The following is a 19,901-nucleotide window of genomic DNA, read 5'->3' as shown; positions in this document are numbered from 1 at the left end:
ACAACAACTTCAGCTCCAACTACTACTGCAGCTCCAACTACTACAGCAGCCCCAACAACAACTGCAGCTCACACAACAACTGGAGCTCCAACTAATACTGCAGCTCCAACTACCACTGCAGCTCCAACAACTACTGCAGCTCCAACTACTACTGCAGCTCCAACTACTACAGCAGCTCCAACAACTACTGCAGCTCCAACAACTACTGCAGCTCCAACTACTACTGCAGCTCCAACAACAACTGCAGCTTCAACAACAACTGCAGCTCCAACTACTACTGCAGCTCCAACTACTACAGCAGCTTCAACAACTACTGCAGCTCCAACTACTACTGCAGCTCCAACAACAACTGCAGCTCCAACAACAACTGCAGCTCCAACTACTACTGTAGCTCCAGCTACCACTGCAGCTCCAACAACAACTGCAGCTCCAACAACAACTGCAGCTCCAACAACAACTGCAGCTCCAACTACTACAGCAGCTCCAACATCTACTGCATCTCCAACTACCACTGCAGCTCCAACAACTACTGCAGCTCCAACAACTACTGCAGCTCCAACAACAACTGTAGCTCCAACAACTGCAGCTCCAACTACTACAGCAGCTCCAACTACCACTGCAGCTCCAACAACTACTGCAGCTACAACAACTACTGCAGCTCCAACAACCACTGCAGCTCCAACAACTACTGCAGCTCCAACAACAACTGAAGCTCCAACTACTACTGCAGCTCCAACTACCACTGCAGCTCCAACAACTACTGCAGCTCCAACTACTACTGCAGCTCCAACTACTACAGCAGCTTCAACAAGAACTGCAGCTCCAACTACTACTGCAGCTCCAACTACTACAGCAGCTCCAACAACAACTGCAGCTCCAACAACAACTGGAGCTCAAACTACTACTGCAGCTCCAACTACCACTGCAGCTCCAACAACTACTGCAGCTTCAACAACTACTGCAGCTCCAACTACTACTGCAGCTCCAACTACTACAGCAGCTCCAACAACTACTGCAGCTCCAACTACTACTGCAGCTCCAACAACAACTGCAGCTCCAACAACAACTGCAGCTCCAACTACTACTGCAGCTTCAACTACCACAGCAGCTCCAACAACAACTGCAGCTCCAACAACCACTGCAGCTCCAACTACTACAGCAGCTCCAACAACTACTGCATCTCCAACTACTACTGCAGCTCCAACAACTACTGCAGCTCCAACAACTACTGCAGCTCCATTAACAACTGCAGCTCCAACAACTGCAGCTCCAACTACTACTGCAGCTCCAACTACTACTGCAGCTCCAACTACCACTGCAGTTCCAACAACTACTGCAGCTACAACAACTACTGCAGCTCCAACAACAACTGCAGCTCCAACAACAACTGCAGCTCCAACTACTACTGCAGCTCCAACTACTACAGCAGCTCCAACAACTACTGCAGCTCCAACTACTACTGCAGCTCCAACAACAACTGCAGCTCCAACAATAACTGCAGCTCCAACTACTACTGCAGCTTCAACTACCACTGCAGCTCCTACAACAACTGCAGCTCCAACAACCACTGCAGCTCCAACTACTACAGCAGCTCCAACAACTACTGCATCTCCAACTACCACTGCAGCTCCAACAACAACTGCAGCTCCAACTACTACTGCAGCTCCAAGTACCACTGCAGCTCCAACTACCACTGCAGCTCCAGCAACAACTGCAGTTCCAACAACAACTGCAGCTCCAACTACTACAGCAGCTCCAACAACTACTGCAGCTCCAACTACCACTGCCGCTCCAATATCTACTGCAGCTCCAACAACAACTGCAGCTCCAACTACTACTTTAGCTCCAACAACTACTGCAGCTACAACTACAACTGCAGCTCCAATAACTACTGCAGCTCCAACAACCACTGCAGCTCCAACAACTACTGCAGCTACAACTACTGCAGCTCCAACAACAACTGCAGCTCCAACAACAACTGCAGCTCCAACTACTACTGCAGCTCCAACTACTACAGCAGCTCCAACAACTACTGCAGCTCCATCAACCTCTGTAGCTCCATCAACTACTGCAGCTCCAACTACAACTGCAGCTCCAAAAATTACTGCAGCTACAACAACTACTGCAGCTCCATCAACAACTGCAGCTACACCAACAAATGCACCTCCAACTACTACTACAGCTCCAACTACTACAGCAGCTCCAACAACTACTGCAGCTTCAACTACCACTGCAGCTTCAACAACTACTACAGCTTCAACAACTACTGCAGCTCCAACAACAACTTCAGCTCCAACTACTTCTGCAGCTCCAACTACTACAGCAGCTCCAACAACAACTGCAGCTCCAACAACAACTGGAGCTCCAAGTACTACTGCAGCTCCAACTACCACTGCAGCTCCAACAACTACTGCTGCTCCAACAACTACTGCAGCTCCAATCACTACTGCAGCTCCAACTACTACAGCAGCTTCAACAACAACTGCAGCTCCAACTACTACTGCAGCTCCAACTACTACAGCAGCTCCAACAACAACTGCAGCTCCAACAACAACTGGAGCTCCAACTACTACTGCAGCTCCAACTACCACTGCAGCTCCAACAACTACTGCAGCTCCAACAACTACTGCAGCTCCAACTACTACTGCAGCTCCAACTACTACAGCAGCTCCAACAACTACTGCAGCTCCAACTACTACTGCAGCTCCAACAACAACTGCAGCTCCAACAACAACTGCAGCTCCAACTACTACTGCAGCTTCAACAACAACTGCAGCTCCAACTAGTACTGCGGCTCCAACAACCACTGCAGCTCCAACTACTACAGAAGCTCCAACAACTACTGCATCTCCAACTACTACTGCAGCTCCAACAACTACTGCAGCTCCAACAACTACTGCAGCTCCATTAACAACTGCAGCTCCAACAACTGCAGCTCCAACTACTACTGCAGCTCCAACAACTACTGCAGCTCCATTAACAACTGCAGCTCCAACAACTGCAGCTCCAACTACTACTGCAGCTCCAACTACTACTGCAGCTCCAACTACCACTGCAGTTCCAACAACTACTGCAGGTACAACAACTACTGCAGCTCCAACAACAACTGCAGCTCCAAGAACAACTGCAGCTCCAACTACTACTGCAGCTCCAACTACCACTGCAGCTCCAACAACAACTGCAGCTCCAACAACTGCAGCTCCAAGTACCACTGCAGCTTCAACTACCACTGCAGCTCCAGCAACAACTGCAGCTCCAACAACAACTGCAGCTCCAACTACTACAGCAGCTCCAACAACTACTGCAGCTCCAACTACTACTGCAGCTCCAACAACAACTGCAGCTTCAACAACAACTGCAGCTCCAACTACTACTGCAGCTCCAACTACTACAGCAGCTCCAACATCTACTGCAGCTCCAACTACTACTGCAGCTGCAACAACAACTGCAGCTCCAACAACAACTGCAGCTCCAACTACTACTGTAGCTCCAACTACCACTGCAGCTCCAACAACAACTGCAGCTCCAACTACTACAGCAGCTCCAACATCTACTGCATCTCCAACTACCACTGCAGCTCCAACAACTACTGCAGCTCCAACAACTACTGCAGCTCCAACAACTGCAGCTCCAACAACTGCAGCTCCAACTACTACAGCAGCTCCAACTACCACTGCAGCTCCAACAACTACTGCAGCTACAACAACTACTGCAGCTCCAACAACCACTGCAGCTCCAACAACTACTGCAGCTACAACTACTGCAGCTCCAACAACAACGGCAGCTCCAACAACAACTGCAGCTCCAACTACTACTGCAGCTCCAACTACTACAGCAGCTCCAACAACTACTGCAGCTCCAACTACCCATGTAGCTCCAGCAACTACTGCAGCTCCAACTACAACTGCAGCTCCAACAACTACTGCAGCTACAACAACTATTGCAGCTCCAACAACAACTTCAGCTCCAACTACTACTGCAGCTCCAACTGCTACAGCAGCTCCAACAACAACTGCAGCTCACACAACAACTGGAGCTCCAACTAATACTGCAGCTCCAACTACCACTGCAGCTCCAACAACTACTGCATCTCCAACTACTACTGCAGCTCCAACTACTACAGCAGCTCCAACAACTACTGAAGCTTCAACAACAACTGCAGCTCCAACTACTACTGCAGCTCCAACTACTACAGCAGCTCCAACAACTACTGTAGCTCCAACTACTACTGCAGCTCCAACAACAACTGCAGCTCCAACAACAACTGCAGCTCCAAATACTACTGTAGCTCCAACTACCACTGCAGCTCCAACAACAACTGCAGCTCCAACAACAACTGCATCTCCAACTACTACAGCAGCTCCAACATCTACTGCATCTCCAACTACCACTGCAGCTCCAACAACTACTGCAGCTCCAACAACTTCTGCAGCTCCAACAACAACTGCAGCTCCAACAACTGCAGCTCCAACTACTACAGCAGCTCCAACTACCACTGCAGCTCCAACAACTACTGCAGCTACAACAACTACTGCAGCTCCAACAACCACTGCAGCTCCAACAACTACTGCAGCTACAACTACTGCAGCTCCAACAACAACTGCAGCTATAACAACAACTGCAGCTCCAACTACTACTGCAGCTCCAACTACTACAGCAGCTCCAACAACTACTGCAGCTCCAACTACCCCTGTAGCTCCAACAACTACTGCAGCTTCAACTACAACTGCAGCTCCAACAACTACTGCAGCTACAACAACTACTGCAGCTCCAACAACAACTTCAGCTCCAACTACTACTGCAGCTCCAACTACTACAGCAGCTCCAACAACAAATGCAGCTCACACAACAACTACAGCTCCAACTAATACTGCAGCTCCAACTACCATTGCAGCTCCAACAACTACTGCAGCTCCAACTACTACTGCAGCTCCAACTACTACAGCAGCTCCAACAACTACTGCAGCTCCAACTACTACTGCAGCTCCAACAACAACCGCAGCTTCAACAACTCCTGCAGCTCCAACTACTACTGCAGCTCCAACTACTACAGCAGCTTCAACAACTACTGCAGCTCCAACTACTACTGCAGCTCCAACAACAACTGCAGCTCCAACAACAACTGCAGCTCCAACTACTACTGTAGCTCCAACTACCACTGCAGCTCCAACAACAACTGCAGCTCCAACAACAACTGCAGCTCCAACTACTACAGCAGCTCCAACATCTACTGCATCTCCAACTACCACTGCAGCTCCAACAACTACTGCAGCTCCAACAACTACTGCAGCTCCAACAACAACTGCAGCTCCAACAACTGCAGCTCCAACTACTACAGCAGCTCCAACTACCACTGCAGCTCCAACAACTACTGCAGCTACAACAACTACTGCAGCTCCAACAACCACTGCAGCTCCAACAACTACTGCAGCTCCAACAACAACTGAAGCTCCAACTACTACTGCAGCTCCAACTACCACTGCAGCTCCAACAACTTCTGCAGCTCCAACTATTACTGCAGCTCCAACTACTACAGCAGCTTCAACAAGAACTGCAGCTCCAACTACTACTGCAGCTCCAACTACTACAGCAGCTCCAACAACAACTGCAGCTCCAACAACAACTGGAGCTCAAACTACTACTGCAGCTCCAACTACCACTGCAGCTCCAACAACTACTGCAGCTTCAACAACTACTGCAGCTCCAACTACTACTGCAGTTCCAACTACTACAGCAGCTCCAACAACTACTGCAGCTCCAACTATTACTGCAGCTCCAACAACAACTGCAGCTCCAACAACAACTGCAGCTCCAACTACTACTGCAGCTTCAACTACCACAGCAGCTCCAACAACAACTGCAGCTCCAACAACCACTGCAGCTCCAACTACTACAGCAGCTCCAACAACTACTGCATCTCCAACTACTACTGCAGCTCCAACAACTACTGCAGCTCCAACAACTACTGCAGCTCCATTAACAACTGCAGCTCCAACAACTGCAGCTCCAACTACTACTGCAGCTCCAACTACTACTGCAGCTCCAACTACCACTGCAGTTCCAACAACTACTGCAGCTACAACAACTACTGCAGCTCCAACAACAACTGCAGCTCCAACAACAACTGCAGCTCCAACTACTACTGCAGCTCCAACTACTACAGCAGCTCCAACAACTACTGCAGCTCCAACTACTACTGCAGCTCCAACAACAACTGCAGCTCCAACAATAACTGCAGCTCCAACTACTACTGCAGCTTCAACTACCACTGCAGCTCCTACAACAACTGCAGCTCCAACAACCACTGCAGCTCCAACTACTACAGCAGCTCCAACAACTACTGCATCTCCAACTACCACTGCAGCTCCAACAACAACTGCAGCTCCAACAACTGCAGCTCCAACTACTACTGCAGCTCCAAGTACCACTGCAGCTCCAACTACCACTGCAGCTCCAGCAACAACTGCAGCTCCAACAACAACTGCAGCTCCAACTACTACAGCAGCTCCAACAACTACTGCAGCTCCAACTACCACTGACGCTCCAATATCTACTGCAGCTCCAACAACAACTGCAGCTCCAACTACTACTTTAGCTCCAACAACTACTGCAGCTACAACTACAACTGCAGCTCCAATAACTACTGCAGCTCCAACAACCACTGCAGCTCCAACAACTACTGCAGCTACAACTACTGCAGCTCCAACAACTACTGCAGCTCCAACAACCACTGCAGCTCCAACAACTACTGCAGCTACAACTACTGCAGCTCCAACAACAACTGCAGCTCCAACAACAACTGCAGCTCCAACTACTACTGCAGCTCCAACTACTACAGCAGCTCCAACAACTACTGCAGCTCCAACTACCCCTGTAGCTCCAACAACTACTGCAGCTCCAACTACAACTGCAGCTCCAACAACTACTGCAGCTACAACAACTACTGCAGCTCCAACAACAACTTCAGCTCCAACTACTACTGCAGCTCCAACTACTACAGCAGCCCCAACAACAACTGCAGCTCACACAACAACTGGAGCTCCAACTAATACTGCAGCTCCAACTACCACTGCAGCTCCAACAACTACTGCAGCTCCAACTACTACTGCAGCTCCAACTACTACAGCAGCTCCAACAACTACTGCAGCTCCAACTACTACTGCAGCTCCAACAACAACTGCAGCTTCAACAACAACTGCAGCTCCAACTACTACTGCAGCTCCAACTACTACAGCAGCTTCAACAACTACTGCAGCTCCAACTACTACTGCAGCTCCAACAACAACTGCAGCTCCAACAACAACTGCAGCTCCAACTACTACTGTAGCTCCAACTACCACTGCAGCTCCAACAACAACTGCAGCTCCAACAACAACTGCAGCTCCAACAACAACTGCAGCTCCAACTACTACAGCAGCTCCAACATCTACTGCATCTCCAACTACCACTGCAGCTCCAACAACTACTGCAGCTCCAACAACTACTGCAGCTCCAACAACAACTGCAGCTCCAACAACTGCAGCTCCAACTACTACAGCAGCTCCAACTACCACTGCAGCTCCAACAACTACTGCAGCTACAACAACTACTGCAGCTCCAACAACCACTGCAGCTCCAACAACTACTGCAGCTCCAACAACAACTGAAGCTCCAACTACTACTGCAGCTCCAACTACCACTGCAGCTCCAACAACTACTGCAGCTCCAACTACTACTGCAGCTCCAACTACTACAGCAGCTTCAACAAGAACTGCAGCTCCAACTACTACTGCAGCTCCAACTACTACAGCAGCTCCAACAACAACTGCAGCTCCAACAACAACTGGAGCTCAAACTACTACTGCAGCTCCAACTACCACTGCAGCTCCAACAACTACTGCAGCTTCAACAACTACTGCAGCTCCAACTACTACTGCAGCTCCAACTACTACAGCAGCTCCAACAACTACTGCAGCTCCAACTACTACTGCAGCTCCAACAACAACTGCAGCTCCAACAACAACTGCAGCTCCAACTACTACTGCAGCTTCAACTACCACAGCAGCTCCAACAACAACTGCAGCTCCAACAACCACTGCAGCTCCAACTACTACAGCAGCTCCAACAACTACTGCATCTCCAACTACTACTGCAGCTCCAACAACTACTGCAGCTCCAACAACTACTGCAGCTCCATTAACAACTGCAGCTCCAACAACTGCAGCTCCAACTACTACTGCAGCTCCAACTACTACTGCAGCTCCAACTACCACTGCAGTTCCAACAACTACTGCAGCTACAACAACTACTGCAGCTCCAACAACAACTGCAGCTCCAACAACAACTGCAGCTCCAACTACTACTGCAGCTCCAACTACTACAGCAGCTCCAACAACTACTGCAGCTCCAACTACTACTGCAGCTACAACAACAACTGCAGCTCCAACAATAACTGCAGCTCCAACTACTACTGCAGCTTCAACTACCACTGCAGCTCCTACAACAACTGCAGCTCCAACAACCACTGCAGCTCCAACTACTACAGCAGCTCCAACAACTACTGCATCTCCAACTACCACTGCAGCTCCAACAACAACTGCAGCTCCAACTACTACTGCAGCTCCAAGTACCACTGCAGCTCCAACTACCACTGCAGCTCCAGCAACAACTGCAGCTCCAACAACAACTGCAGCTCCAACTACTACAGCAGCTCCAACAACTACTGCAGCTCCAACTACCACTGCCGCTCCAATATCTACTGCAGCTCCAACAACAACTGCAGCTCCAACTACTACTTTAGCTCCAACAACTACTGCAGCTACAACTACAACTGCAGCTCCAATAACTACTGCAGCTCCAACAACCACTGCAGCTCCAACAACTACTGCAGCTACAACTACTGCAGCTCCAACAACAACTGCAGCTCCAACAACAACTGCAGCTCCAACTACTACTGCAGCTCCAACTACTACAGCAGCTCCAACAACTACTGCAGCTCCATCAACCTCTGTAGCTCCATCAACTACTGCAGCTCCAACTACAACTGCAGCTCCAAAAATTACTGCAGCTACAACAACTACTGCAGCTCCATCAACAACTGCAGCTACACCAACAAATGCACCTCCAACTACTACTACAGCTCCAACTACTACAGCAGCTCCAACAACTACTGCAGCTTCAACTACCACTGCAGCTTCAACAACTACTACAGCTTCAACAACTACTGCAGCTCCAACAACAACTTCAGCTCCAACTACTTCTGCAGCTCCAACTACTACAGCAGCTCCAACAACAACTGCAGCTCCAACAACAACTGGAGCTCCAAGTACTACTGCAGCTCCAACTACCACTGCAGCTCCAACAACTACTGCTGCTCCAACAACTACTGCAGCTCCAATCACTACTGCAGCTCCAACTACTACAACAGCTTCAACAACAACTGCAGCTCCAACTACTACTGCAGCTCCAACTACTACAGCAGCTCCAACAACAACTGCAGCTCCAACAACAACTGGAGCTCCAACTACTACTGCAGCTCCAACTACCACTGCAGCTCCAACAACTACTGCAGCTCCAACAACTACTGCAGCTCCAACTACTACTGCAGCTCCAACTACTACAGCAGCTCCAACAACTACTGCAGCTCCAACTACTACTGCAGCTCCAACAACAACTGCAGCTCCAACAACAACTGCAGCTCCAACTACTACTGCAGCTTCAACAACAACTGCAGCTCCAACTAGTACTGCGGCTCCAACAACCACTGCAGCTCCAACTACTACAGAAGCTCCAACAACTACTGCATCTCCAACTACTACTGCAGCTCCAACAACTACTGCAGCTCCAACAACTACTGCAGCTCCATTAACAACTGCAGCTCCAACAACTGCAGCTCCAACTACTACTGCAGCTCCAACAACTACTGCAGCTCCATTAACAACTGCAGCTCCAACAACTGCAGCTCCAACTACTACTGCAGCTCCAACTACTACTGCAGCTCCAACTACCACTGCAGTTCCAACAACTACTGCAGGTACAACAACTACTGCAGCTCCAACAACAACTGCAGCTCCAAGAACAACTGCAGCTCCAACTACTACTGCAGCTCCAACTACCACTGCAGCTCCAACAACAACTGCAGCTCCAACAACTGCAGCTCCAAGTACCACTGCAGCTTCAACTACCACTGCAGCTCCAGCAACAACTGCAGCTCCAACAACAACTGCAGCTCCAACTACTACAGCAGCTCCAACAACTACTGCAGCTCCAACTACCACTGCAGCTCCAATATCTACTGCAGCTCCAACAACAACTGCAGCTCCAACTACTACTGTAGCTCCAACAACTACTGCAGCTACAACTACAACTGCAGCTCCACCAACTACTGCAGCTACAACAACTACTGCAGCTCCATCAACAACTGCAGCTCCACCAACAACTGCACCTCCAACTACTACTGCAGCTCCAACTACTACAGCAGCTCTAACAACTACTGCAGCTTCAACTACCACTGCAGCTCCAACAACTACTACAGCTTCAACAACTACTGCAGCTCCAACAACAACTTCAGCTCCAACTACTACTGCAGCTCCAACTACTACAGCAGCTCTAACAACTACTGCAGCTTCAACTACCACTGCAGCTCCAACAACTACTACAGCTTCAACAACTACTGCAGCTCCAACAACTTCAGCTCCAACAACAACTGGAGCTCAAACTACTACTGCAGCTCCAACTACCACTGCAGCTCCAACAACTACTGCAGCTCCAACAACTACTGCAGCTCCAACTACTACAGAAGCTCCAACAACTACTGCAGCTCCAACCACTACTGCAGCTCCAACAACAACTGCAGCTCCAACAACAACTGCAGCTCCAACTCCTACTGCAGCTCCAACTACCACTGCAGCTCCAAAAACAACTGCAGCTCCAACAACAACTGCAGCTCCAACTACTACAGCAGCTCCAACAACTACTATAGCTCCAACTACCACTGTAGCTCCAACAACTACTGCAGCTTCAACTACCACTGGAGCTCCAACAACTACTACAGCTACAACTACTGCAGCTCCAACAACAACTGCAGCTCTACCAACAACTGCAGCTCCAACTACTACTGCAGCTCCAACTACTACAGCAGCTCCAACTACCACTGCAGCTCCAACAACTACTACAGCTTCAACAACTACTGCAGCTCCAACAACAACTTCAGCTCCAACTACTACTGCAGCGCCAACTACTACAGCAGCTCCAATAACTACTGCAGCTCCAACTACTACTGCAGCTCCAACAACAACTGCAGCTCCAACAACAATTGCAGCTCCAACTACTACTGCAGCTCCAACTACCACTGCAGCTCCAACAACAACTTCAGCTCCAACAACAACTGCAGCTCCAACTGCTACTGCAGCTCCAACTACTACAGCAGCTCCAACAACTACTGCATCTCCAACTACCACTGCAGCTCCAACAACTACTGCAGCTCCAACAACTACTGCAGCTCCAACAACAACTGCAGCTCCCACAACTGCAGCTCCAACTACTACTGCAGCTCCAACAGCAGCTCCAACAACTACAACAGCTACAACTACTGCAGCTCCAACAACAACTGCAGCTCCGACAACTGCAGCTCCAACTACAACTGCAGCTCCAACTACCACTGCACCTCAAAAAACTACTGCAGCTCCAAAAGCAACTATAGCTCCAACTACCACTGTAGCTCCAACAACAACTGTAGCTCCAACTATCACTGCAGCTCCAACATCTACTGCAGCTACAACAATTACTGCAGCTACAACAACAACTGCAGCTCCACCAATAACTGCAGCTCCAACTACTACTGCAGCTCCATCTACTACAGCAGCTCCAACAACTACTGCAGCTCCAACTACCACTGTAGCTCCAACAACTACTACAGCTTCAACAACTACTGCAGCTCCAACATCAACTTCAGCTCCAACTACTACTGCAGCTCCTACTACTACAGCAGCTCCAACAACTACTGCAGCTCCAACTACCACTGTAGCTCCAACAACTACTACAGCTTCAACAACTACTGCAGCTCCAACAACAACTTCAGCTCCAACTTCTACTGCAGCTCCTACTACTATAGCAGCTCCAACAACTACTGCAGCTCCAACTACCACTGCAGCTTTAACAACAACTTCAGCTCCAACAACAACTGCAGCTCCAACAACAACTGCAGCTCCAACTACTACTGCAGCTCCAACTACTACAGCAGCTCCAAAAACTACTGCATCTCCAACTACCACTGCAGCTCCAACAACTACTGCAGCTCCAACAAATACTGCAGCTCCAACAACAACTGCAGCTCCAACAACTGCAGCTCCAACCACTACTGCAGCTCCAACTACTACTGCAGCTCCAACAGCAGCTCCAACAACTACAGCAGCTCCAACAACTGCAGCTCCAACTACAACTGCAGCTCCAACTACCACTGCAGCTCCAACAACAACTGCAGCTCCAACTACCTCTGCAGCTCCTATAACTACTACAGCTCCAACCACCACTGAAGTTCCAACAACAACTGCAACTATAACAACTGCAGCTCCAACAACAACTGCAGCTCCAACTACTACTGCAGCTCCAACTACTACAGCAGCTCCAACAAGTACTGCAGCTCCAACTACCACAGCTTCAACAGCTACTGCAGCTCCAACAACAACTTCAGCTCCAACTACTACTGCAGCTCCAATAACTACTGCAGCTCCAACTACTACTGCAGCTCCAACTACTACTGCAGCTCCAACAACAACTGCAGCTCCAACAACAACTGCAGCTCCAACTACTACTGCAGCTCCAACTTCCATTGCAGCTCCAAGAACAACTGCAGCTCGAACTACTACTGCAGCTCCAACTACTACTGCAGCTCCAACTACCACTGCAGCTCCAACAACAACTGCAGCTCCAACAACAACTGTAGCTCCAACTACTACTGCAGCTCCAACTACTACAGCAGCTCCAACAACTACTGCATCTCCAACTACCACTGCAGCTCCAACAACTACTGCAGCTCCAACAACTTCTGCAGCTCAAACAACAACTGCAGCTCCAACAACTGCAGCTCCAACTACTACTACAGCTCCAACTACCACTGCAGCTCCAACAACTACTGCAGCTACAACTACTGCAGCTCCAACAACAACTGCAGCTCCAAACACTGCAGCTCCAACAACAACTGCAGCTCCAACTACTACAGCAGCTCCAACATTTACTGTAGCTCCAACTACCACTGCAGCTCCAACAACTACTGCAGCTCCAACAACAACTGCAGCTCCAACTACTACTGCAGCTCCAACTACCACTGCAGCTCCAACTACCACTGCAGCTTCAACAACAACTGCAGCTCCAACAACAACTGCAGCTCCAACTACTACTGCAGCTCCAACTACCACTGCAGCTCAAACAACTACTGCAGCTCCAACAACAACTATAGCTCCAACTACCACTGTAGCTCCAACAACAACTGCAGCTCCAACTACCACTGCAGCTCCAACAACTACTGCAGCTACAGCAATTACTGCTGCTCCAACAACAACTGCAGATCCACCAATAACTGCAGCTCCAACAACTACTGCAGCTCCAACTACTACAGCAGCTCCAACAACTACTGCAGCTCCAACTACTACTGCAGCTCCAACAACAACTGCAGCTCCAACAAAAACTGCAGCTCCAACAACTGCAGCTCCAACTACTACTGCAGCTCCAACTACCACTGCAGCTCCAACAACAACTGCAGCTCCAACTACTACTGCAGCTCCAACTACCTCTGCAGCTCCAATAACTACTGCAGCTCCAACCACCACTGCAGTTCCAACTACTACTGTAGCTCCAACAACTACTGCAGCTACAACTACAACTGCAGCTCCAACAACTACTGCAGCTACAACAACTACTGCAGCTCCATCAACAACTGCAGCTCCACCAACTGCACCTCCAATTACTACTGCAGCTCCAACTACTACAGCAGCTCTAACAACTACTGCAGCTTCAACTACCACTGCAGCTCCAACAACTACTACAACTTCAACAACTACTGCAGCTCCAACAACAACTTCAGCTCCAACTACTACTGCAGCTCCAACTACTACAGCAGCTCCAACAACAACTTCAGCTCCAACAACCACTGCAGCTCCAACTACTACTGCAGCTCCAACTACCACTGCAGCTCCAACTACCACTGCAGCTTCATCTACTACTGCAGCTCCAACTACCACTGCAGCTCAAACAACTACTGCAGCTCCAACAACAACTATAGCTCCAACTACCACTGTAGCTCCAACAACTACTGCAGCTCCAACTACCACTGGAGCTCCAACAACTACTACAGCTACAACTACTGCAGCTCCAACAACAACTGCAGATTTACCAACAACTGCAGCTCCAACTACTACTGCAGCTCCAACTACTACAGCAGCTCCAACTACCACTGCAGCTCCAACAACTACTACAGCTTCAACAACTACTGCAGCTCCAACAACAACTTCAGCTCCAACTACTACTGCAGCTCCAACTACTACAGCAGCTCCAATAACTACTGCAGCTCCAACTACTACTGCAGCTCCAAGAACAACTGCAGCTCCAACAACAATTGCAGCTCCAACTACTACTGCAGCTCCAACTACCACTGCAGCTCCAACAACAACTGCAGCTCCAACAACAACTGCAGCTCCAACTGCTACTGCAGCTCCAACTACTACAGCAGCTCCAACAACTACTGCATCTCCAACTACCACTGCAGCTCCAACAACTACTGCAGCTCCAACAACTACTGCAGCTCCAACAACAACTGCAGCTCCCACAACTGCAGCTCCAACTACTACTGCAGCTCCAACAGCAGCTCCAACAGCAGCTCCAACAACTACAACAGCTACAACTACTGCAGCTCCAACAACAACTGCAGCTCCAACAACTGCAGCTCCAACTACAACTGAAGCTCCAACTACCACTGCAGCTCCAACAACTACTGCAGCTCCAACTACTACTGCAGCTCCAACTACTACAGCAGCTCCAACAACTACTGCAGCTCCAACTACCACTGTAGCTCCAACAACTACTACAGCTTCAACAACTACTGCAGCTCCAACATCAACTTCAGCTCCAACTACTACTGCAGCTCCTACTACTACAGCAGCTCCAACAACTACTGCAGCTCCAACTACCACTGTAGCTCCAACAACTACTACAGCTTCAACAACTACTGCAGCTCCAACAACAACTTCAGCTCCAACTACTACTGCAGCTCCTACTACTACAGCAGCTCCAACAACTACTGCAGCTCCAACTACCACTACAGCTCCAACAACAACTGCAGCTCCAACAACAACTGCAGCAACAACTACTACTGCAGCTCCAACTACTACAGCAGCTCCAACAACTACTGCATCTCCAACTACCACTGCAGCTCCAACAACTACTGCAGCTCCAACAAATACTGCAGCTCCAACAACAACTGCAGCTCCAACAACTGCAGCTCCAACTACTACTGCAGATCCAACTACTACTGCAGCTCCAACAGCAGCTCCAACAACTACTGCAGCTCCAACAACAACTGCAGCTCCAACAACTGCAGCTCCAACTACAACTGCAGCTCCAACTACTACTGCAGCTCCAACTACTACTGCAGCTCCAACTACTACAGCAGCTCCAACTACCACTGCAGCTCCAACAACCACTGCAGCTCCAACTACCTCTGCAGCTCCTATAACTACTACAGCTCCAACTACCACTGAAGTTCCAACAACAACTGCAACTCTAACAACTGCAGCTCCAACAACAACTGCAGCTCCAACTACTACTGCAGCTCCAACTACTACAGCAGCTCCAACAACTACTGCAGCTCCAACTACCACTGCAGCTCCAACAACTACTACAGCTTCAACAACTACTGCAGCTCCAACAACAACTTCAGCTCCAACTACTATTGCAGCTCCAACTACTACAGCAGCTCCAATAACTACTGCAGCTCCAACTACTACTTCAGCTCCAACAACAACTGCAGCTCCAACAACAACTGCAGCTCCAACTACTACTGCTGCTCCAACTTCCACTGCAGCTCCAACAACAACTGCAGCTCCAACTACTACTGCAGCTCCAACTACTACTGCAGCTCCAACTACCACTGCAGCTCCAACAACAACTGCAGCTCCAACAACAACTGCAGCTCCAACTACTACTGCAGCTCCAACTATCACAGAAGCTCCAACAACTACTGCATCTCCAACTACCACTGCAGCTCCAACAACTACTGCAGCTCCAACAACTTCTGCAGCTCAAACAACAACTGCAGCTCCAACAACTTCAGCTCCAACTACTACTGCAGCTCCAACTACTACTGCAGCTCCAACAGCAGCTCCAACAACTACAGCAGCTACAACTACTGCAGCTCCAACAACAACTGCAGCTCCAACAACTGCAGCTCCAACTACTACTGCAGCTCCAACTACTACAGCAGCTCCAATATCTACTGTAGCTCCAACTACCACTGCAGCTCCAACAACTACTGCAGCTCCAACAACAACTGCAGCTACAACTACTACTGCAGCTCCAACTACCACTGCAGCTCCAACTACCACTGCAGCTCCAACAACAACTGCAGCTCCAACTACTACAGCAGCTCCAACATCTACTGTAGCTCCAACTACCACTGCAGCTCCAACAACTACTGCAGCTCCAACTACCACTGAAGTTCCAACAACAACTGCAACTCTAACAACTGCAGCTCAAACAACAACTGCAGCTGCAACTACTACTGCAGCTCCAACTACTACAGCAGCTCCAACAACTACTGCAGCTCCAACTACCACTGCAGCTCCAACAACTACTACAGCTTCAACAACTACTGCAGCTCCAACAACAACTTCAGCTCCAACTACTACTGCAGCTCCAACTACTACAGCAGCTCCAATAACTACTGCAGCTCCAACTACTACTGCAGCTCCAACAACAACTGCAGCTCCAACTACTACTGCAGCTCCAACTTCCACTGCAGCTCCAACAACAACTGCAGCTCCAACTACTACTGCAGCTCCAACTACTACTGCAGCTCCAACTACCACTGCAGCTCCAACAATAACTGCAGCTCCAACAACAACTGCAGCTCCAACTACTACTGCAGCTCCAACTACTACAGCAGCTCCAACAACTACTGCATCTCCAACTACCACTGCAGCTCCAACAACTACTGCAGCTCCAACAACTTCTGCAGCTCAAACAACAACTGCAGCTCCAACAACTGCAGCTCCAACTACTACTGCAGCTCCAACTACTACTGCAGCTCCAACAGCAGCTCCAACAACTACAGCAGCTACAACTACTGCAGCTCCAACAACAACTGCAGCTCCAACAACTGCAGCTCCAACTACTACTGCAGCTCCAACTACTACAGCAGCTCCAACATCTACTGTAGCTCCAACTACCACTGCAGCTCCAACAACAACTGCAGCTCCAACAACAACAACTGCAGCTCCAACAACAACTGCAGGTCAAACTACCACTTTAGCTCCAACAACAACAACAACTGCAGCTCCAACAACAACTGCAGGTCAAACTACCACTGCAGCTCCAACAACTACTGCAGCTCAAACTACCAGTGCAGTTCCAATATTTACTGCAGCTCCAACTACAACTGCAGTTCCAACAACAACTGCAGCTCCAACAAGGACTGCAGCTCCAACAACAACTGCAGATCCAACTACCACTGCAGCTCCAACTACCACTGCAGCTCCAACAACAGCTGCAGCTCCAACAACAACTGCAGCTTCAACTACTACTGCATCTCCATCTATCACTGCAGCTCCAATAACTACTGCAAATCCAACTACCACTGCAGCTCCAACTTCTACTGCAGCTCCAACTACCACTGCAGCTCCAACAACTACTGCAGCTCCAACAACAACTATAGCTCCAACTGCCACTGTAGCTTCAACAACTACTGCAGCTCCATCCACCACTGAAGCTCCAACAACTTCTTCAGCTCCAACAACAACTGCAGCTCCAACAACTGCAGTTCCAACAACAACTGTAGCTCCAACAACAACTGCAGCTCCAACTACTACCGCATCTCCAACTACCACTGGAGCTCCAACAACAACTGCAGCTCCAACAACAATTGCAGCTCCAACTACTACTGCAGCTCCATCAACATCTGCAGCTCCAACAACTACTGTAGCCCCAACAACAAGTGTAGCTCCAACTACTACTGCAGCTCCAATTACTTCTGCAGCTCCAACTACTACTGCAGCTCAAACAACTACTGCAGTTCCAATTACCACTGCAGGTCCAACAACAACTGCAGCTCCAACAACAACAACTGCAGCTCTAACTACTACTGCAACTCCTACTACGACTGCAGCTCCAACAACTCCTGTAGGTCCAACTACTACTGTTGCTCCAACAACCACTCCAGCTCCAACTACTACTGTTGCTCTAACAACTACTGCCACTACAACTACTGCTGCAGCTCCATCCACTACTCCATCTTCAACAACTACTGCATTTCCAACAACTACTGCAGTTCCCTCAACTACTACAGCTCCTACTACTACAGCCGCTCCAACAACAACTGCAGCTCCAACTTCTACTACAGCTCCAACGACCACTGCAGCTCCAACCACTACTCCAGCTCCAACTACTACTGTTGCTCCAACTACTACTGCAGCTCCAACTGCTACTGGAACTCCAACTACTACTCCATCTCTAGCTACTACTGCAGCTACAACAACTGCTGCAGTTTCAACAACTTCTTTAGCTCCAACTACTACTGCCACTTCGGTCATCAGTAAGTAAAATATTTAATCCATGCCTTTTTGCTCAGTTCACAGACTGGGAGGTTGTGAAAGATGGGTTGTCCACCTCCAATCACAGGGCAGTTCTTCTGTGCGGAGCCATTTTTGTGGTTGGCTTGTGTCAGTGGGTCAGTGTGGCCTGAAGTCTTTGGGGCTCAGCCTTGCAGCATGGTTGTTGTGAGGCACCAGGTCACCTGCCCTGCTGGTGCACTGTCACTACGGCGTTTGTTGGCAGAAGTTTGCCGTGAGATGCTTGTGGGCTTTATGCAGTTTGATCAGAATATTCAACCAAGAACATCAGGAATGTTCAGGTTTCAAAGGTTTTATGTCTTTTTTCACCTATGTTGCTTTTTTATTTAGTACTAATTTTTATGGTTGTTGTTACCAAGGTTTTGTTACTGAGTAGATAATAATGCAGAGCATTCAAAATATATGCCTCAGTGAATACTTTATGCCCGATCTTGGTTGGGTTGAACAATAGGTGCTATAACATAATAGTGATGAGCAAACCAGTGGATATATGGGTTCACTGAACCAGCAAGGACTGGTAGGCAAAGTTGACTCGAAACTTGACACTGGACAACGATCCCCACACTAGTCAATTTGGACGAGAAATTCTGGCCTGTAAAATGGCTGTTGTAATTTCTAGGGGTCTACAAATGGAAATTAAATGGTAGTAAGAGCAGGATAGTTATACATATTGTCTCTCCTGGAGGATTACACTGCAGTCAAACTATTTTCTGGGCCCGCTTATTAAGGTTCATCAATATTCACTGCTTCCTTCTTCCACCTTCTTTGCCAGTGTGTGTGATTGGTTGCAGACTGCTATACACGCCTCTTACCTGTGTCCACATCTTTGAATGGTTGCAGTCAGTTAGTCAGTTTGCTGTATGGTAGTGTAAAAAGAAAAAAAAATTAAAAAAATGACTTGTGCTCCAGCCCTATTTTGATAGCCAGTGCCGGTAAAAAAAACAGTTACATGCTGGAGCCCCCACTTGTGAGCTTTACAATGGCTGGGTATCAAAATAGTGGGCATCCTACAGTATTTAAAAAATTAAATAAATTAAAAAAATACTTTTACTAAAGGCGTAGCCCCCTTCCCCCCCAGTTTTGATA

The 19,901-nt window shown here is 48.9% G+C and overlaps 1 protein-coding gene across 1 annotated transcript in view; it reads left to right on the top strand.

Annotated features, from left to right (window-relative positions):
• Window positions 1–19,901, top strand: part of LOC142251750 (uncharacterized) — a 127,505-nt gene that overhangs the window by 91,800 nt on the left and 15,804 nt on the right. The window contains exon 6 of the mRNA XM_075324801.1: window positions 13,666–14,271. Within this exon, the coding sequence (XP_075180916.1) occupies window positions 13,666–14,271 (606 nt within the window). The remainder of the gene's footprint in view (window positions 1–13,665; window positions 14,272–19,901) is intronic.

Source organism: Anomaloglossus baeobatrachus, chromosome 9 (genome assembly GCF_048569485.1).
Source record: "Anomaloglossus baeobatrachus isolate aAnoBae1 chromosome 9, aAnoBae1.hap1, whole genome shotgun sequence".
Taxonomy (NCBI): domain Eukaryota; kingdom Metazoa; phylum Chordata; class Amphibia; order Anura; family Aromobatidae; genus Anomaloglossus; species Anomaloglossus baeobatrachus.
Note: the sequence above shows the minus strand (reverse complement) of the source record. Positions and strands in the feature narration are given on the sequence as shown.